This window comes from Blastomyces dermatitidis (genome assembly GCF_000003525.1).
Source record: "Blastomyces dermatitidis ER-3 genomic scaffold supercont1.8, whole genome shotgun sequence".
NCBI classification, from domain to species: Eukaryota; Fungi; Ascomycota; class Eurotiomycetes; order Onygenales; family Ajellomycetaceae; genus Blastomyces; species Blastomyces dermatitidis.
This window is the reverse complement of record NW_025544781.1, coordinates 2,608,849-2,631,705: the sequence shown is the minus strand read 5'-3', so window position 1 is coordinate 2,631,705 and position 22,857 is coordinate 2,608,849. Positions and strand designations below refer to the sequence as shown.

At 32.2% G+C, this 22,857-nt stretch overlaps 1 protein-coding gene across 1 annotated transcript; it reads left to right on the top strand.

Annotated features, from left to right (window-relative positions):
* Positions 1-8,132: 8,132 nt before the first annotated feature.
* BDCG_17524 (uncharacterized protein) lies at positions 8,133-9,128 on the top strand (the record flags this gene model as incomplete). The annotated part of the gene is made up of 5 exons (XM_045426635.1): positions 8,133-8,139; positions 8,199-8,222; positions 8,405-8,663; positions 8,748-8,917; positions 9,034-9,128. 5 exons carry the CDS (start codon positions 8,133-8,135, stop codon positions 9,126-9,128), a joined length of 555 nt encoding a protein of 184 aa, XP_045282124.1.
* Positions 9,129-22,857: the final 13,729 nt, after the last annotated feature.

The following is a 22,857-nucleotide window of genomic DNA, read 5'->3' as shown; positions in this document are numbered from 1 at the left end:
TCTGTCTTCACAGATGTTGAGATACTTCACTCACTGATTTAAACATGTTTCAAGAGTTTCAGTGCAATCAGACTCAATGCTTTGTACTTGAAAAATATAGACATTCTCTTCATTGAAACTATAGTCAAATTGTTCTTCTTTCTTATATCACTGATCTTAACAATGTCATCAGCATTCATCTTCTTAACTGCAGTCTTTTCAAATTCAGGCACACTCTCTTTAAACAGTAAGTTATCTGCATTTCATCTGAGTTCATACTGACTACAGTGATTTAAAGAGCAGCAGAATCCCTTATTTTCTCACTGACAGTTAATACAAGTATCATGCTCTTGCTGTGTCTGTTTATCATCTGCTGAGATGATCACACATTCCTTGAATCACCTCTGACTCTTCATGCAAGACTGACATGATATAGAAGCTATTTCCCTGCAGATCTGCAGAATAACAACATCTCAATTAGTGAAATTCTTAGAATTGACAGTCTGTGAAGTGATTAGCTCATCATTATTTATTCATCAGTGTAACTTTCACTTGACAGATAACTGTTCTAAATCTTTAATCAATTACTGACTGAGTAAAATGAAAAATTCATGATTGATAAATGACATCTTCTTGCTATGTCCCGCGAGTCTTTCAATGATTGAGATGACATTTTCAAGCCTCTTCACAGTCAGGTCCTGCATGATTGACATACTCAGATAAGCAAGCTTATCATTCTGCTGAAAGTGCAAGTCAGTCTTGTCATTGTGATACAGATGTCTTATATATACTGTGTCATACAGTCAAGACATCTGATCATTCTTGATATTCTTCTTTCACTCTGACTTCTTCAAAATGTCATCACTCAGAATTTCATGCTGCTTCTAACTAGCTCTTCAGTGCTTCTTATTCTCTTTCATCAGTGATGATTCTTCAGTATCTGTATCTGTCTATTCAGCTTCTGCTTTCAGTTCTACTTATAGCTCTTCATTATCAGCTGCTTCTGCAGCAGTCTTCTGACTCTCTCCTATCTCATTCATCTCAATATCTTCTTCTGAAAATCAGTGTGTGGACAGTCACAACTTTTTCAAATGAGCAAATAGTGTTATAAGCTTTTACATCACAGTCTTAGATTCTTCTTAGCTTTTCAAGCTTCTATCATGCAATTCATCTGTTGACTCTTCTGCAGTGATATCATACAGCCTAGTCAAGCAATGACAAGATGTCACTGTCTTTCTCTTATCTTGATCTTTGATTACTTCATATGTGAAAAGATAAGTTGATAGTGTTGAAAGCTTATCTATCTGAAATCCTAACTCTTCATCTTCATCATTTTCTTTCATCTCATTCTTACCTGTCTTCTCTTCATCAGTCTCCTCACCTGTCTTCTCTTCTCTATCACTCATATGAAGAAGAGCATCATGCTTCTCCTGACTTAATAACTAGAACAATTTCTCTAAGATCAAGACCTTTTTCACCATGCTCACTACACCTGTCTTCACAGCTGTTGACTTCTTCTTGAGACTTATCATTTCTATAATCTAATCTTCTATATGTCACAATTTTTGCTAATTCTGCTATATTAAAATTTAGCAAGATGTGTGAGAAATAAGAGAAGAATAAGAAGAAAGTGATTATGATATATATATTAATGCAATCATTCATCTACACTAATCTCTATCACTCACAGAACCTTCTCTTTATTACAATGAAACTTTCACTCTTATCTATCTTATCAAAGAACTCTTTCTCATTCAAGCTTCTTGTGATTTCTTTACAATTCCTTTCTTTTCTTATAGCTGTTTTTAGATTAAAGAACTTCTGTCTCTTTCTTATCATTTCTTTTCAAGTCATTCTTATATCTTTCATTCTTTGTAGAGATAAACAATTCTTACATCTGATCACTCTTTGTATAAATAAGTGATTCTATCACTCAGTCTTCTCTTTTCTATGATATCTGCAGTATATATAAATAAACTAGTACTTCTGAATAATATCCGCCTCTTTGAGCCTAGCACTCATGATACCTGTCATCTTTTTTCAACATTATTTTTTCTTCTCCGCGAATGCATTCTTTTGGATAGAGAAACTGTGGCGTGCTTTCACTCTCTATCCAAGTCAATCCTCTATCCAGCTCTGGCTTTCACTTCATTTCTTGCTGTTTTCTGAAGCTTCTGCTCCTATCTTCTCCCTCTGTTCTTCTCTTTATATGTGATCACTTCTTCTATGAGAGCTTTCACTTCTTCTCTACAGAGCCTTCATTCTTTTCTTCATATATAATCACTTCTTCTATGAGAGCATTCACTCCTTCTCTACAGAGCCTCTGTTCTTCTCTTCATAGATGATCACTCCTTCTACAAGAGTTAATCTCTATAAAACAATCACTGTATATATAAGGGCGTACGCCCATCTCCCATCTTTTAGAGAAGAAGACAAGTTTTTAACCTTATATCTGACCCTACGTAGCGGCGTACGCTACAATTACACTTAGTCTGAGTATTCTGTGAAGCTTTTCTGTCTTCTGTAATCTCTTTATATCTGTTATTCTGATCTTCTTGACATAGTCAGACCTGTGAGAGACTTCATTCACTGAGTTCTTAGTTCTCTTGATATACTCTATCTTGAATCAGAACTCACTCAGTTTCTGAGCTTAGTAGATCTGTCACTGCAAGAGTTTCTTAATTAAAGTAAACTGTTATAAGCTATTACAGTCAGTTCTAATAGTAATCACTGTTATAAGATTCTTAAAGTAGTGATATCAGTAATAGAAAAATTTCACTATTATAAGAAGCTTCTGATTATAAATATTATAGTTAATCTTCACAGATTATATCTTCTATAAGAAAAATATCACTGAAACTCAGTTCTTATTTAGCTGTAATTATAAGACTATTTCTGAAATAATAAAGAAGAAGACATCTATCTTTAATCTGATTAAAAGTAAGAGATTAAAGTGAAACAGTATTATTATATTTATAAATATCTATTTCAATCTTGTAAAGACTCTGTGAGTGTTTAAAATAAGAAAGTTCTTACAGCTCTCTTTTCTCAATAATCTTTTTATTCTTTATTTACAGAATAATTTCTTCTTATTTTCATTCTTCAGCATATCTGTAAGAGTTAAGAAGATTCTTACAAATATAAAGATAAATCATCTATAGAAATTCACAAAGATCAAAAAGATCTAAATCTTATAAATACTAGTTAACTTCAGTCATAATAGAATAGTCTCAATCTGTGAAGATTTCATCTGAATATTATTTACAGTGATTATATATTCTAGAAAATTAATTCAGTGAGTACTGAAGTTATACTTTATAAGCTTAAGAAACAGTTCTATCTCATCTAGAGTCTTTAACATAGTTTATATATACTTAGTATGTTCTTTCTTCTTCATGAAGTACATCATTATATTATTCAGATATATTATTATAAAGACATTCAGATATATATAAAGTATTTTATTAATAACAGACTGAAATACTGTAAGAGTATTAGTTAAATCAACAGATATTACTAGATATTCAAATAATCTTAATACAGTTCTAAAGACAGTCTTTTATTCTTTCTCAGAGTGTATTTACAGCTGTATATATATATTGATTATATTCAGTTGTATGAATATAACAGCTTCTATGAGACAGTTAATCAAATTCTCAATCAGAGATAGAGAGTAGTAACTCTTTATAGTCTTGAAGTTCAGATTATAATTATTTATACATAATGTAAAATCTTTATTCTTCTTCTTTATCAATATTACAGATACTTCTACAGAGATCTGTGAAAATTGAATAAAGTTATTCTTCAGATTCTTCTTTACATAAGCTTATCAAGCTTCTGTTTTATAATAAAAGAGATTATAGATTAATTCTCAGAAGAGTTTCTACTCTTCTATTAAATTTATTATCAGATTCTTCTTATAATAAGATAGAAGCTTAGCTGTCTTAGCTGAAGTTAATATCTGTAAGAGGCCTACGCCGAATAGATCGGTATAATAGATAGGTCTTATATAACAAAGATAAAAACGCTAGAGAAGAAAAGAAAGAGAAAGTGCAAGAATCAGTGATTGAGATGAATATTTATATGTGTATGTAATGGCGTACGCGGTGGAGCTTCGGGGCGGAAGAACATATACACACTTGAGAGAAAGATCAAAGAATGAATCAGCTTCTGTTCACATCAGTCATGTTACATTAGAGAAAGATTCAGAAGATAACTATGAGAATGCCTCAATGAAACAGGGAAAAGATTAGCTTCTGTTCAAATTCACAAACAGAAGCTTGAAGAGATTGAATAACAATAATTTGAAGAGAAGTCACTATACAATGATAAAATCTTCAGTTATAAGACATTATAATCTTCAGTGTATTCTCTTATTAAATACTCTTCACTGAGACTCTGCTGAATAATATAAGATAGAAGATCTGTTATAACTATTATTATACTATCACTGATCTGTTCTCTTCTCAACTGATCTGAACTCTGAGTTCTGTGTTATCTGAAACAGTGATTCTTAACTGATGAGAACTGCTTCTGAAAAGAAGAGACTAATGTAATAAGCTGTATCTGATCAATTATATAGACTATTTCATTACACTTCACAGATTCTATATATACTTCAATTTTCAGTCATTCTTAATTACTGATTCTCAATTGCCACTCTGATCAATTATATAGACTATTCTGTTACACTTCACAGATTCTATATATACTCTGATTCTCAGTCATTCTCAATTATCACTCTGATTAATTATATAGACTATACTGTTACACTCTGCAGATTTCATGTATACTCAGATCCTCAGTCATTCTCAATTGCAGATCCTCAGCCATTCTTGATTGCTGATCCTCAGCCATTCTCAATTGCCAATCCTCAGTCACTATGAACATGTATATGTTCTTCCGCCCTGAAGCTCCACCGCGTACGCCACCACATACACATATAAATATCCACCTCGATCGCTGATTCTTGCACTTTCTCTTTCTTACGCGTCGTTACGCGTTCGGGTATCTCTTGATGGATAATCGTTCGTCTGGGTGTCAGGACTCTCGGGTCTTTCGCTGACGTTCTCTTGTAAGATCTTATTCTCTTCGTAAGATCTTGTTGCGGGGCCAGGGCGACTGGCGAGCAAGCTTCTATCTGGGGACTCGGTGTCCGCTTAACTGTTTGACTGTTTCTTACGCGTCGTTACGCGTTCGGATATCTCTCGATGGATAATCGTTCCTGATGAGGAGACGATGCGTGGATAATTGTTTCCTAATAAGGAGACAATGAGCGTTTTTATAGTGTAAGGGGGCTACGCCGAATAGATCGGTATAATAGATAGGTCTTATATAACAAAGATAAAAACGCTAGAGAAGGAAAGAAAGAGAAAGTGCAAGAATCGGCGATCGAGGTGGATATTTATATGTGTATGTGGTGGGCGTACGCGGTGGAGCTTCGGGGCAGAAGAACATATACATGTTCATAGCAGCTGAGGATCAGCAATTGAGAATGGCTGAGGGTCGGCAATTGAGAATGACTGAGGATCTGCAATTGAGAATGGCTGAGGATCTGAGTGTACATGAAATCTGTGAAGTGTAACAGTATAGTCTATATGATTGATTGAGGTGGTGATTGAGAATGACTGAGGATCAGAGTGTATGTAGAATCTGTGAAGTGTAATGAAATAGTCTATATGATTGATTGAGATGATGATTGAGAATTGGCAATCAAGAATGGCTGAGGATCAGAGTGTATGTAGAATCTGTGAAGTGTAATGGAATAGTCTATATAATTGATCGGGCGCAGCCCGCCACAATATCTCTGTAAAATCTGAGTATTTCAATAATATCTGAAGCTCAGTTTTCATGACTGTGAAGTTCTCAGACATTTATAAAGTTATTATATAGATAAGCTTATCTTCTCTAATTAACTCTATAGTATTAACTGATTCTATCTTTATAAGTAAGTCTATTAATACTGATTAAAAGTATAAACCTGACTTTTAGACAGCTATGTATGAATTATGTCTTTAAAGTTATACAAGTCTTAAGTATATATTATCTATGATATTTGTAATAATTACAGTTTCTATAAATCTTCTTCAAGTTTCAGAGAGATCTTATAATTCAGAGATAATTCTTATAAGTCTCTCAGTTCTCAGATCTGAGTTCTTACATTCTGCTTATTATAAGAGCAGATTCTCAGTTTTTAATACTCAGCTTATTTACTCTGTGATCTTTAGAAACACTACAGTAATCTGAGATTCTGAGTTTATTAATATTTCTTATATATATAGAGTAGTAGTACTGCAGTATGATCTCTCTCTATAAGTATGTATTTTTATTAAGAGAGTAACAGATTCAGGCATTAGCTCTAAAACTCTTAAGAAGATAGTTACTGACTCTGTTTATAACTTCTCAAATTTCTATTTTAGTTTATCAGAACAGTTTATACAGAGATATTCTAATTTAAAATAGATGAAATAGAGACTTTTTTTCTTAATCTCTTTGTTATATACTCTGTTTGTCAACCGCTCCACCACGAACTCGCTCGATTTTTCGAATAAGAACCCGCTGATAGATCCATCGAAAAGCCCTCGATCATACGAGCATTTTGACCCCATCGCCGACTGCATACCCCGTGTGGTGGTGGAGTTATCCAGCCAAACATGAATCAGACATTGTTCGAAACTCCTGTGTGGGATTATCCCCCATTCTCCCCTACCACATCACAACCCCGGGCCAAAGTGCCATACAAATTGTAAGGTGAAGAGACCTAGCCATATGCATCAATCTTCTCGATTTTGGAAGATCCCTGATCTGTAGTTGTGGAGATATCTGAGGAGCGACCTCCGCGAAAACCCTGTCCATCTTTGATGTTCCAAAACACCAACGCCAAGTCCCACCCTCGTACCGCCCTTCCTAATCTGGCCCATCCCCAGCAGAAAAATACAAAAAGATACCTCAGTGATAATATCAAGCACATAATCAACAGCCACTTCTGGAGTGCAATCTCCGCGGTCTGTCTTCAGTGTATCTAGACATCAACACCAAGTCTCACCCTCATACCACCTCTCTCAATCTGGCCCATCCCCGACAGAAAAGTACAAAAAGATACCTCAGCAACTGTACTCAATACATAATCAGCAGACATGACAACTATAAAATCAGTATATCTCAAGATCTGACTGAGCCTTTGATCCCTGCACAGTGAGATATATTAAATCTAGTTTTAATATCTCAATATTCAATAGATTCTGCAAGAGATTGAGCACAGCAATACTAGATTTCTATTGAATTTGAGAATTAACTCTATATTGATATAATCATTGACAAAGTCTTCTATTTTGAGATATAAATAATCAGTTTCTCTACATTCTGCTGATAATATTTACATTATTATATAGAAACAGACTTATATTCTCTATAATATCAAGACTCTGAAGAGTGTAACGTGACGGAACCGAAGCAGTGACTAGTCAGCAGTGTCATGTAGAAGTAGTTGTTTGAAAAGCTGTATAAGTGAGCTTAACTATCTTGCTTAAATAGTGAGCTTGTAGGCTACAAGGTTATTACAAGAATATCACAGATATGATACTTAGTATACTAAGAAGATTGTATGAGACATGCAGTAACTCTTATATATATTTCAGTAGAAGAAAAACAAATCACTGACTTCTTTAATGAGAAGTCAGTATCTAGTTATTCTATATAGACAATGAGCAGATACTCTTCTCTCATTTCATAAGTGAGAATAGTCAGAGTGATACCTCAGCAGTGCCTCATTATCAAGAAAGAGTAATCTGCTAATCTTGTATAAAAGTGAGATTCTCATATTCATCAATCAGATCTTTCTATGATACATCTGAATGATGTCATAGAGTGGTTGAAAACTGGTTCAGATAGAATGAAATTATTCATATGAAAGTAATGAGCTGTGTGAAACTGCAATGAGATCTTGACACAGTCAGAAGTATGACAATACTCTTCTCTTTAAGAACATAGTCTCTATGCTCTCAAGATTACTGAATTAGGAATTATCTTTGTTATATAACAACAGTTATCAATCATTTAACAGTGTGTGTGCTGTGTGTGATACAAAGAAATAGATGAGTTTTTCTGCTGACTGTATAAATCTTTCTTTGCTCATCTTTATTCAAATCAAATACATGATAAGTGAGTTTCTTATATATCAATTTAAAATGTGAAAAACATAGTTAACAAGTGACTTACAGATCTTTCATCATATTCTATTCTATGTATGAAATTCTCTGTAAAAGTGATGTATTTTAGAGACAAAGCTAACAGTAGTGACAGGATTTTTTGAAAAGATTCTCTTCTCTGTGAAACATTTTTCTTTCCTTCTCCTCAATTGTAATAGTGAGTGCATGAGAGTATCATTCTTGAAGGATAATAAAGGGCTTATTCTGACATTTTCTAGTGAGTAAACATCTTCATGGTGCGGCGGCGGCCTTCGTGGCTGTCAAGAAAGCCAGGTTGAAGGTGGCAGTGTCAATGAGCCGCGGGAGCACTGCTCTCATTGCCACACCTCCTCCTGCTTCTCTTGCAGCCGCGGCGGAAGTTGCTGTGCCCTGCAGTGGGATATCATCCCTTCTGCCAGCCGGTGTGTCTGTGTCCAGTTCATCCCCTGCCCCCCCCGCCGCTGTTGCGACGCCGCCCCCCCCAACCAACACAGTGATGTATGACCCCGTGTGATCATTCAGAGAGGACCCTGGGGAGAGCTTGGTTTCAGGGACAGTGACTCTGAGGAGCCCAATTCATAGTTCCCCTCCCATGGCGCGCCCGAGCCCTGCTCAGAATGCTGCTGGGTTGGGTCCGCAGAGTCCTGCAGTTCCTTCATCTTCTCTCTGTGAGAAGGCTCCAGTGCAGCCTCTGGCCAGCACTGCTACTTGTCTACACTGTATCAAGCAGTTGAAGAAGAAGGGGATTCTATGTATCTGCTTCTTCTCTCACTCTCATTGTTTTCATTGCATCTGTAACAATGACTTCTGTCTCTCTGTAAGTATTATCTACTCTATAAGAAGACATTGTGTTGACTCTGATAAGAAGTTCAGATGCTCAAGCAGTACAGAGCAAGAGTCTCAGAGCTTCAAGTGTTAATGAATTCTATCAAGGCTGGAGAGATCTCTCTTGCTCATCTGTAAAAGAAGATGAAAGCATGAATCTCTGAGATGAAAAAACACCTCAGAATGACTGATCTCAAGAAGAAGTCAGCCAGTACTATCATTGAAAGTGTCACAGAGATCAATCACTGATTGAAGAGAATCTCACTTCAGTTAAAGCAGATAATCAAGATGTTTTGTAAGTTAGTAAGTTAATACTTTCAGTATCTCTTATACTCTTCTACAGCATGCTTCTCTGTAGTACTGCAGTGCTAACTTCTTAGTAGATAAAGATATCAGTGTCAGAGACTTTAACAGTGAAGAATGAGTTTAATGAAGATGTGATTATTGATGAGTAGACTCTGAGATCTCTCTTTTTACTTTTTCAGCAGGCTGTGGCCTCATTAAATTAGCAGCAGTCTGTGAGTCAATTAATATTAATCTTTTTATTAGTTTTCAAATATCTCTTTTCTCTAATCACTTCAGAATTTTACACTTATGTAGTCTTATTAAACTTCTAAAAAACCCTTTGAGAGAAAATAGAAGAAGAGTACTACAGAGCTTACAAAACACTGACTCATCACTGTAAGATTATCTCTAAAAAACTCTTTAAGAAAAATAAGAAGTCTTAAGCAGTATTTCTTACTCAATATCTCTGATGTGTAATAAGACAGTCTTTACTAGCTATCTCATAGATTGCAATCTCTTTCTCAGCATTTTTCAAATGCTTAAGCAGTTTTTATGAATTCTCTGATAATAAATAATCTTCTTATTTAATAAGATATTGAAGCTTGCTATAATATATTTACTTATTTAATATTTTCTTCATAAGATATTCAGTATCATTCTCAATCTTGATACTATCTGACTGAGATGGCTTCACTCTGAGACATTGCTTATAGAGCTTTAAATAGAAAATGTGAAAAATAGAATGAATTGATTTCAATTCTGTGAGTAATTTCAACTCATATGTCTACTTACTCATTACTCTTATTATTAGAAAAGATTCTAGTCACTACTCACTGAGCTTCTTATACAGTCTTATTATCTTGATATTCTTTACTGAAAGTAGCACTTGATTCTCTATCAAGAACTTTATCAGAAGATGTTTTCAATTATAGTATTCTATCTATTACTTCTAAGTGTAGTGAATACTTTTCACTGTCTTCTTATGAATTTTATTTAAAAGTTTCAATCTCACTTTTACTTCTGATACTGAGAGATACTTTATTCTCTGTATCTATCTGATATTCTGACTACTTATTTCTCTCTTTGAAATGTTGTCTGTGATATCACTGAATAACAAAGAATTATATTTATAATAAGCATAGAAAGAAGATATCTTTAAAATTGCATTCTTTGTATTATTATATATGAATTCAGCAGTCAGAAGATGTTTAAGCTAATCATTCTGATAATATAAACAGAACACTTAAAGATGCTGTTCTAGTATCTGATTCTGACATTCAGTCTGATTATCAGTCTGCAGATGAAATGCAGTACTGAGAAGACATCTTATTATAAGATAATAGTAAAAAGCTGATCAGTACTTGCTGATAAAGAGGAATTCTTAATTTGTTATCAATAATTTCAGAGCACTGTGATTATGAATAATGATATCTAAAAACAGGTCAGTTAATTCAGAGACTTTAATCTTTTTATAAGTAGAAATATATCTGATTATCTTTATAAAGTAGTTAACAATGATTAAAATTAAGTTATATTCTTTAACTCTTATCAACTTCAGCAGATCAACTATGAAATTCATTAATAGATTCTGTTATAAGCTCTTTGAAATAGACAGTGATGTTAACTTACTGTATTACTTATGTTACAGAATCTTTATTCTTTGACAGATATCATAAGTCTCAATATACTCTTTGACATCTGCTCAGAGCTTGTCTCAAGTGTATTTACATTTTAGAAGCTTCTCAGTCTTCTCTAACCTGAAGTGTTCTGTATGAGAATCATTATGATGAATTCTTAATAACTTCTGACACACTGCTCTACTACAAGAGATGAAGACTGAATTATTCAGTAGTAGAAGTTCATATTCTTCTAGTTATCAGTAACTTGATTTCTTAGCAGCACTGTCTCACTCAGAGTCTGTCTCTTTCAAGTTCAAATCAGACTCTTTCTACTTCAACTTCTGAATTCAAGCTGTAGTAGAGACATTCTTCTTCTGTAACTTATCAATGAATTTTAAAAGTAGTCAGATTGAAAGATTGTAGACTGTTTCATTCTTTATCAATTCAATAATTGTAAGATGTGATATAAGAAGCTCATAATCTTCAGTATCAGTTCTCTGTGAGAATCTGAGTTCTCTTTCATCTTCTATACTGAGTCATGCAGCTGCCTCTTCAGTGCTGTTTCCAAGCTTTAGAGAACTTCAACTCTCTGCAGCCAGCTTCTTCTGCAGTGATGACAGAGATTCTTTTATAGAATTCTTCTTCACATCAACAATATTATAATCAGGCTGTCTAGATGACATATTAGTGAGATTAAGCTGACCTGAATAATATCAGATATAGAAATCATACTCTGAAAGCAGCTTCACTCACCTGGCTTGACATTCTGTCAAGCTCTTTGTTGTCAAGAAATAATGCAGATTTGCATGATCAGTGAGAACTTGTACTGAGTACTTACTATTCTGAAGATAATATCACTAGATCTTAAAGAATTCAACAATTGCTAATATCTTCTGATCATGAGTATCATACCTTCTCTGTGTGAGTGATAACTTCTTAAAGAAGAAGGTTACTAATCTTCATTCACAGTGTTTTATAGACTTCATGAAAAAGCCTTCTTTCACAGATAATTCATTGTCTGTTTTCTCAGAAGTGATTATTCTCTGATTCTTTCAATATTGAAAGATCTCTGATATCAACTGTGAAAAGATTTCACAGATCTCATTCTCAGATATGTCAGTCTCACACTGACTGAGTAAGTCAGGGTTAAAGTGATTCAGTATCATGATATCTGTGAAAGCTTGTTTCAATTCTGCAAATATCTATATAGTGTCTTGAGTGAGGATAAACAGTTTTATTTTTCTGTCTTTCACACTTCTCTTTAACAGATCTGTAAGAGAGGCAGTAATCTGTGAATATGTATAGATGAATCATCTATAGAAATTCACAAATTCTAGAAACATCTGCATCTCACAGTACATTCACAGCATTGATCAGTTCTTAATGATGAAGACCTGGCTTCTGTTCATTGAAATGTCATTCATCTTAACAATATAATCTAAGAAATCAATCTCCTGCATGTAGAACAAGCATTTTTCAGTGTTTGTATAGAGTTGATACTGTCTTAAGCAACTCAACACTTCTCAAACATGGGTATCATATTCTTTCTCTGTTTTTGAGAAGATTAGAATGTCATTCAGATATACTATACAGAAGACATTGACAAGGCCTTACAGCATCTCATTTATATAGATCTGAAAGATGACTGAAGCATTACAAAGATCAAAAGGTAAAACAAGATATTTAAAATTGCTGTACTTAGTATGAAAAGCTGTTTTTCAAATATTGTCTTCATTAACTCTGATTCTATGATAGACATTCTGTATATCAATCTTCAAGAACATCTTTGCTTCAGATAATCAATCAATCATCTCATCAATTAACAGTAGTGAATAGTAATTCTTAACTGTCATCTTATTAAGATCTCTGTAGTCTACATATAGACATAGTCTATCATTCTTCTTGAGTATAAAGAGTATAGATGCTTCTATCAGACTCTTTGATAAACATATTCAGTTCTTTGATTGCACTTCTTCAAGATATTTGTATAGAACATTCAACTTCTTTACAGACAAGTTGTAAAGAGATCTGTACAGCACTGTTGCACTGTCTTCAAGATAAATCTTATATTATATCTTGATATCAGAAAACTTCACTGCTTCTCTTTCTGAAAAGACATTCTTAAAATCTGTAAAGAGACATTGTGTACATTCATCTTCAATGATGAATACTGCTGCTAATCTTACAGCAAGAGTGATGACTTCTTCATCTGTTCTTAAGTCTCAATCACCTGCTATACAGTATATTAACTCAATCTTTTTCTCAAGATTCTTCTGATGAAACTCTTCAGGTTTCTCTATCACTGTCTCTTCATTAGTGAGGTGATATCATCACATCTGAGTGACTCAGTCAATGAGAGAATTGTTTTCTCTCAATTACAGAAGATCTAGAATAATATTCTTATCTATGATGTTAACTGTATGAAGAAGCAGACTACTCTTCTTAAAGATTTCTTCTGAGTCTGTGATCACACACTTTACTTGAATTATGTTAAAACAGTGACATTTTATTTCATCAGTAAATTTTATATGATCTGACAGATCTATCTTCTTTCAATTCTTTATTAAAGAAAAGAAATAGAATATGAAGTTGATATTCACTCTAGAGTTGAGTAGACATCTCACTGATATCTTCTTACTCAGAGTATATATTGTGATTGTAATATAAACTCAGAGATGTGAGAATTGTCAATTCTTTTCTTTCTCTTCTTTATCTTTCACAGATATATTTGTCAGAAGAGAAGTCAACTTTGAGAAGATATCTTCTCAGTTTCTTCTCTTCTTCAGCTTCTTACAATCACTGATATAGTGATCACTAGCTCTGCAGTTGAAACAGAGATCTTTATCAAATCTTTTTTAGTATTTCTTCACAGTGAGTGAAGAATCAGAATACTTAGTATTCTTTTTTACTTTCTTCACACTGAAGCTGTCACAGCACTGTTTAGATCCTGTTATTAATTACTTAGAAGAGATCTTATTAGTCTTTTTCTCAGAGAATTAATTATTCAAATAGATTCAGAAAGTCAGGTTGACAAGCTCAGTGCAATTAATTGATGAACTCTGATATTATAATATCATTGTCTGCACCTTGTGAGTCAGCTTTGTAAGATAAAGCTGTGTTTTTAATTGATTCAAATTATCAGTTAATTCCTCTCAATATTCTTCAAATCTTGTATTGAAATTGAAAGAATTCTCATTATCTTATTAATATAATGAGTTGAATCACTGCACTGCTGTGAAGCTGCAGTTGCAGTGATCTTTGATTTGATTCAGTAGAAAGTTCTTGAATTCTTCTCAAGTCACAGCAGTATTGATACACTCAAGCTTTCTCTTCTTGATAACTCAAGTAGTTGCAGAGATGCCTTCAAGAAGGTTGACAGTGTATATTACTCATATCTTATGAGTATTATACTGGCTCAGATTAAGGTGAAATTTCTGTTCAAGAATACAGATAAAGCTGTGAAATTCAGATAAGATGTTTCTCTTGTATCTCAGAGAATCTCTGATCTTAATCTCTCTATCTTCATAATAGATGTAGGTGTGTAGAGGCCGCAGTGATGATAGAGCAGTTGAAGAGCTCATGTCAAAATATGCAGTGAGTTCAGAAATCTCAGATTTCTGCTAAGATAGAGATGTACACACTCTAGAGAATGATGTAGTGTTTTTCTCAGAGAGTGAGGTCAAGTCAGTCTCAGTGCAGGTACATAAGACTATATCAGTCTGTTAGAGCTTGACTGATTTAAATGTGTAATCAGATTGAGCAATTCAAATTGTAATATGATAAAACTGAAGTGATGACTAGTCAGTGATATTATATAGAAGTAGTTGTTTGAGAAGCTGTATAAGTGAGCTTGACTATCTTGCTTGAATAGCAAGCTCATAGACTACAAGATTATTGCAAGAATATCACAGATATGATACTTAGTATACTAAGAAGATTGTATGAGACACATAGTAACTCTTATATATATTTCAGTAGAAGAAAAACAAATCACTGACTTCTTTGATGAGAAGCCAGCATCTAGCTATTCTATATAGATAATGAGTGAATACTCTCCTCTCATTTCACAAGTGAGAATAGTCAGAGTGATACCTCAGCAGCGCCTCATTGCCAAGGAAGAGTAATCTGCTGACCTCATATAAAAGCGGGGTTCTCATATCCATCAATCGGAACTTCCTATGATACATCCGAATGATGTCATAGAGTGGTTGGAAACTGGTTCGGACGGGATGGAATCATCCGCATGGAAGCGATGGGCCGTGTGGAACCGCAACGGGGCCTTGGCGCGGCCGGGAGCGTGACAAAGAGAGAAAGTCTTGATAGAGAGTATATAGTAGTGTATATCTTAGCAGTTTCTATCTCATTCTTCTGCAGCAGTTAATGCAAAAAAAAAAAGATCTTAGAAATAGTTTTTTACTTCTCTTCAAAAAGTAAGATGTTTTTCTCTGAGTTTTATATAATATTCTTACAAAGAATTAAAAACAGAGTTATTTTCTATCATAATTTCATATTCTTTTAAGTAAGAATTACTTTTTCAGTGACTGAAGAGCTTTCATTAATACTTAATTCTTTTTTACACTCTTTATTAACTGATTTGAGTTGCACACTTGTTATGTGAGAAGAATTGAATAATTTAGAATAAAATTGAATAGTTTTAATCAATTTCTCTGCAAAAAATTGATTTATTTTTTATCAGTTTTTCTCTCAAAAACTGTCATATTATCTGATTTATTATCAATTGATATCATACTTTTTCTCACTATATTTCAAGAAAGAGATTGTAAAGATTTTATTGATTTATCTTAAAAATCAATTTTAGTTTATTAGATTCTCTTCAAAAATCTAATCTAGTTACTGAACTAGTGTGAAAAAAATCAGGTATTTTATATATAAAAGTCTGTTATTCTTCTTTTGAAATAGTCTGATCAACTTTTCAATTGAAAACAGACTTAGAAACCTCTTAATTGAAACAGTCTGACCAACTTTTCAATTCAAAAGAGTTTAATAAATATCTTAATTAAATTAGTCTGATCAACTTTTCATTGAGTAAGAACAATAAGTTCAAAAGTACACTCAGTTGATGTAAAAAAGAATGCTTTCTCAAATGCTATTTCTGAGATTGAAATTCTGAAGAGAAGAAAGAAAGAAGAAATAGAGAAACAACAAGTTCTTGAAATACAGAAACTTGAAAAAGCAAGTAAAATTCTTGAAAAGCAGTGTCTGAGTGAGATGAATGAAGCAGTTATATTAATTCTTCATACTCAGGCTAGACAACTACAGAAAGTGATCAAGTTCAAACTTGGAATTTCAAATACAGTTCAAAAAACTTTGAAAATTTCTAATATAATTACTGACTCTTCAGTTTACTCTTCTTTCTTTTCTACTTCTTCTTCTTCTTCTTCTTTAAATCAGAAGAAAACATATACTCAAGCAGCTGAATCTGCTATCTCTAAACCTGCTATCTCTAGATCTGCTATCTCAAAATCTGCTCAAAATTCTGAGAAAACTGAGAAGAATACTGCTCATACTTCTATTGATAGAAGAGTGAAGAAAAAAATGTAAAAAGAGAAAAATCTTCAAATCTCCAGAAATAGAAAACTTATTTCCAAAGTCTCAAATCAGGATATATTGCAGAGAAATAAGCTAAACTCAAACCTCATTTTCAGAATTAGAAATGAAATCAATCAACAGTTCTTTTCTTAGTTAATGACTGATATTGAAGTTCAAAAATCAGTTATAGCTTCAATTGAGTCATTCTTCTTTAAAAACTCTATCATTCTGATCACAATGTCTGAATTCAGTGCAGAATTCCTTATTCAGAATAAGAATCTCTGAAAGTCAGCAGTAGAATCTCTGTTAAACACAATAATTCTATCTGAGAGAGATGAAATGTGAGATAAATTCATTCTTCATAATATCTCAGTTGAAATCTTTGACTGTGAGAAAGAAATGCTACTTCTCAAAAATAAATTGAAAGAATACAATTCTATTCAACTGAGAAAAGAGCCTGTATGACTTAATTCAATTGAGTTCAGACAGAGTAGAAGAAATGCCTCTATTCTAGTGTATACAAAGATACTTGAATAATCAAGAATCTCTGAAGTAAGAGTAGCAGGTTTGAAAATGAGAGTTCATGAATACAAAGACTCAAGAATGAATCTCAAAGCTCAAACACAGTATTCAAACTATTAAAGATATGAACACTTTGCAATCTTGTGTTTCAGAGACTCAAAATGTGCATTCTGTGCTAGAGATCATAAAACTAGTAAGCATAATTATGAAACATGCTTAAAAAGAGATAAAATATGTCAATATACTCTGCTTAAGTGCTTCAATTGCAAAGAAAAATATGCATCTAGCTCAAAAGAATGTGTATTTACTTCAAGAACTCAGAAGAACTGAAGAAAAGATGAAGCTCAAAGTGAATCTAAAACTGAAGAGAAAAGTCAAGCTAGTAAATCTGCAACTGCAAGCTTAAAAAGAAGAAATTCTTAACTATCTAGATCATCAAACTTCAACTCTTCAGCTAAGTGTAAACAGAATTTGAATTCTCAAACTTCTGTTAAGATTAGAGAATTGAGAAATGACTCTGATAATAAACTAGATATAATGCAAGCAGTTAAGATTCCTACTTTTCAAAATAGTTATAATCTACTATCTGATGATAGAAATTAGATTCTACTCTATCTCTACTCTCTCTTAGTATGAATATACAACAAAAACAATAAAAAAAGTTTAAAAACTCTTCAAAAATCACATTTATTTAAAATAATGTGAATAGAAACTCAAATTGCATTTATTCTTGTCTTCAGATTGCATTTGAACAAAAAGTTAACTTTATACTTCTTCAAGAATCAAACTTTGATACTGAGCAAAAGTACATCATTTCTCATTTAAGCTATTACTGCTTTCTTTCTGAAAAATCTGAGATAAAATCAAGAGTAGTGATCTATGAGAGAAAAAGATCAAGATATCAATTTAATTTGAGATTTGATATCATATCTGACTCTGATATTATAGTGAGTGATATTATAGATAAAGAGAATGAGTTTGATACTATTCAACTTATAAATATCTATAATGAAAAGTCATTGAAAGAAAACAATAATACTTGAACAATTGATAGAGGATTTTTGAATATAACTCTCTTAAAAAACTCTATAATTGCAGAAGACTTTAATACACATTATCTCTGATAAAACTCAGAGTGCACAAGAGCAGTAAGAGCAGATAAACTGATTGAATGAACTTTTAAGCATTCAATAGATTTAGTTAACAAGTCTGATCAACAAACATTCTTTAGAAAAGATATGAAACAGAAATCTATTATAGATCTAACTTTCATGTCATAAAATCTAATTGAAAAAAGACTTATAAACTGGTTTATTAATTCAAATGAAATCTCAGAATCAGGTCATGAGATCATTCAATTTGATATTGAACTGAGTGAAAAATAAAGAAGTGAAAATCCTCTTCTCTCTAATCAGTATAACTTTGAAAAAGCTGATTGAAAAGCAGTTGAAGAAAGAGTAAAACAGCTGAAATCTGAAAGACAGAGTGAGCTTTATTGAAATCAAAGTCAAGATATCTCAAATGAAATGCTTGAGAATAGAGTAAAGCTGATTACATCTATTCTTCTAACAAGTATTGAAGAAAATATTTCAAAGAAAAAGTCCTCTGAGTTTTTCAAACCTTGATGAAATGAGAATATCACTTCTAAAAGAAAGCAATTAACCCAAAACCTAATAGAAAAACTTCAATTCCTAAGTCATATAGAGTAATATCTCTATTGAACTGTTTAGAAAAGGTTTTAGAAAAGATAATAGCTACTCGACTATCTTTTATAAGCTCTATAGATGATTCTCTTTTATTCAGTGAACAAATGAGAGATAGAAAACAGTGTTCTGCAATTGACACTGTTCTTTCAGTGGTTCATGATATTCAAATAGCAAAGCATGAGGGTCTGGTCTCAACTGCAGTTTTTATTGATATAAAAGAAGCATTTGATCATGTTTCAAAGTCAAAGTTAATTCAGACATTGAAGATATTAAAACTGCCACTTTCTCTAATGAAATGGGTTAACTGTTTTATGTCTAAAAGAATTATACAACTCTTCTTTGATGGAATGAAACAAGACAAGACTGAGATAAAAATAGAAGTACCACAGGGATCTTCAATCTCACCCATTTTATTTGCAATATACACTGCATATCTATTTAAAAATAGAAATATGAGAATAGTGCGATCTCTGAGTTATGTGGATGATATTGGTCTAGTCTACAGCTCAAAAACTATCAAAGAGAATTTGAAAGTAATTGAAGAAGCTGCAAAGGAAATCTTTGTTAGAGCAGATATCAATCAAATTCAATTTGATATGAATAAAACTGAGTTAATTCATTTCTTTCCTAGATTCAATGAGAAAGAACTATCTCTAACTCTTTTAAATAGAGAGATTAAACCCAGTGTAAATGTCAAATGATTAGAAGTATGGTTAAACTCCAAGTTGAATTTTAAATATCACATTCAACAAAGAACTGTCAAGGCAGAAAGACTATTGAACAACATAATCAGACTATCAAATACAGAGAGAGGTCTATCTTTCCAGGCTATGAGACAGTTATATATAGCCTGTATTACATCAGTAGCTGATTATGAAGTTCAAGTTTGATGAAATAATCAAGGGAATTTCACTGAACTCTTTCAAAGTCTGCAAAACAGAGCCTTGAGAAGAATTCTGAGAGCATTCAAATCATCTCCTATTAAAGCAATGGAAATTGAAGCTTCAATTCCTCCTCCTGCTATTAGATTTAAAAAAGCCTGTATGAACTATGCTCTGAGAGTTGTAAAGATGAGCTCAAATCATATAATCAGAGAAAGAGTCTCTTCTTCATTTCCATCAATTAACTCTGAAAATGAACTGAATTGAAATAGATTTCTTGATTGAAATGAAAATAATTCTTCAAAGAAAATGCCTTCTCAACTTTACAGACTATGCTCTCTGATTAAAAATCAATTTTCTTCTTTAAATATTGAAAAAGTTGATCATGAGAAGTTATCTTCCTGAAGAGAAAAGCTTGAATCTCTTATAGACTTACAAATAAGTGAACTATTAAAAGAGAAAGAATATGAACAGCATTTGAAGAGAATTTCTACAATCAATATAAAAGACTCTATTCTGATTTATTCAGATGACTCAAAAAATGAGAACTTGAATAGATTAGGCGCAGGCATTGCTTATACTGAAGATAATATTAATTTTATCTCAGATTTCTGGAATCTAGGCTCTGAATGTGAAGTCTTTGATACTGAACTATTTACAATAGTGAAAGCTTTCAAACTCATTGAAATAAAACCTCATAAAAGAGGAAATTGTTTGAAAGAGACATGGATATTCTCTGATAGTCAAGCTGCTTTAAAAAGACTTAGAAATAGTCAGATTCATAATGATCAAATGAATCTTGAACTGATCTTAAACTCTGTTTTAAAAATTCAAAAGAGAAGAACATCAAAGCTGATAATTCATCTGCACTGAGTTCCTGCTCATATGAATATTCATGACAATGAATTGGCTGATTCAGCTGCAAAAAAGAGTGCAGAATTAAGCAGATCTATTCAAAAAATTGTGTCCTGATCTTTTATAAAGAGAAAAATAAAAGAATCTTGTTTAGACAAGTGAAATGAAAGCTGGCAGAAACAAAAGAAGAGTATACATTATTCAAGATTTGAAACAAAACCCAAGTGGAAATCTTGTTTAATTAAATGTAAAAAGAAAATATTCTCATCTATAATACAGCTGAAACTAGGACATGGCTATTTCAAATCTTATATACAAAGATTTGATGATAGATTTGACTCAATAGAATGCTCATTCTGCAATACAAATGAGAATCCTGAGCATATTGTAATACACTGTGCATTATACAATAGTCTCAGAGTCAAATTGAAAGAGAAGTATGATCTAAATCAATTAAATATGAGATTCTTATTCTCAACTGAGACAGGAATTAAATACTTAATAGACTTTCTATCAGAAACTCAAGCAGCTACAAGAAAATGGCTAAATTCAGAATTATCTGAATATGAAGAGGAGGAAATTAATCAGATATAGTCTATTAAAACAGCTATATACTCTCTTTTAATAATTTGTTTTGTTATAGTCTCTCTTTACTTTATCTTTTTCTTTATCTTTTTCTTTCAATTTCTTTCTATCTATCTATTTAATGTGTCTATCTTTGAGACTGTGTTCTTTTTCTCTTTTCTTTTGTCATGATATTGTCAAATGATTTCAAAGTATCAAAAGATGTTAAAACACTGCAATTTGTAAACAGTTTTTGTATTCTGGGCTGGAATTTTCTGATTTTGCATATCTGAAATTGATGAATGTATAATAGTTAACTTTACAGACATAGAAAAAACCCTGAGAACTAAAGTTCTCAGGTAGATGTCATAGTCTCTGACTGCATACATCTATAATTGAAGAATAATAATAATAATAATAATAAAGCAATTAACCACTGCTAAGAGAGAGTGGACAAATAACTTAATATCTGATAAAGACTTCAAAGCTATTTGAAATGAATATTTTTCAGATATTAAAAAAGTCAAAAGAGATTGCTGAAACAAATTTCTTGAAGAAGCATAAGAAAAAGAAGTTTTTAAAGCCTTCAACTATACTAAAATAAGAAGTGTAGCAAAGCTTTCAATCTTAGAATATGAATTTCAGAATGAATTGTATACAGCAAACTCTTTTGAGAAAAAATATCAAGCTTTTATAAGAATTCTCTTTCAACACTCATCACATTTAAAAGAGAAGAATATGTCATTTCATGAATATATTGATGAAAATAACTGGGAATGGTCTGAGCTTACAGGTGATGAACTAGAGTCAGCAATATTCTCAAGTTCAATTAAAACTGCTGCAGAGCCTGATTCAATTAATTATTTAATTATTCAAAACACATATTCCTACTTGAAGAATGAATATTTTGAGCTCTTTTTCAATCTCTTAAGAAATGATTATCATTCTGAATGCTGAAGAGAAGCTACTGAAGTAATTCTTATAAAACCTAATAGAAAAGCTTCAGTTTCTAAGTCATATAGAGTAATATCTTTGTTGAACTGTTTAGAAAAAGTTCTAGAAAAGATAATAGCTACTAGATTATCTTTTATAAGCTCTATTAGTGATTCTCTTCTATTTAATGAACAAATGAGAGATAGAAAACAATGTTCTGCAATTGACACTGTTCTCTCAGTTATTTATGATATTCAAGTAGCAAAGCATGAAGGCCTGGTCTCAACTGCAGTTTTTATTGATATAAAAGATGCATTTAATCATGTTTCAAAGTCTAAGATGATTCAAACTTTGAAGATGTTAAAACTGTCACTTTCTCTAATAAAATGAGTTGATTATTTCATATCTAAAAGAATTATACAACTATTCTTTGATGGAAGAAAATAAGATAAAACTGAGATAAAAATAGAAGTATTATAAGAATCTTCAATCTCATCTGCTTTATTTGCAATATACACTGCATATTTATTCAAGAATAGAGAGATGAAAATAGTGAGATCTTCAAGTTATGTAGATGATATTGATCTACTCTACAGTTTAAAAACAATTAAAGAGAATTTAGAAGTGATTGAGAAAGCAGTAAAGAAAATCTTTGTTAGAGCAGATATCAATCTAGTTCAATTTAATATAAATAAAACTGAGTTAATTCACTTTTTTTTCAGATTTAATGAGAAAGAACTAAGTCTAACTCTTCTGAATAAAGACATTAAACTCAGTTTGAATGTCAAATAACTAGGAGTATGGTTAAACTTCAAGTTGAAGTTTAAATATCATATTCAACAAAGAATCATCAAGGCAGAGAGACTACTGAATAGTATAATCAGACTATCAAATACTGAGAGAGGTCTATCTTTTCAGGCTATGAGACAGTTATACATAGCCTGTATTATCT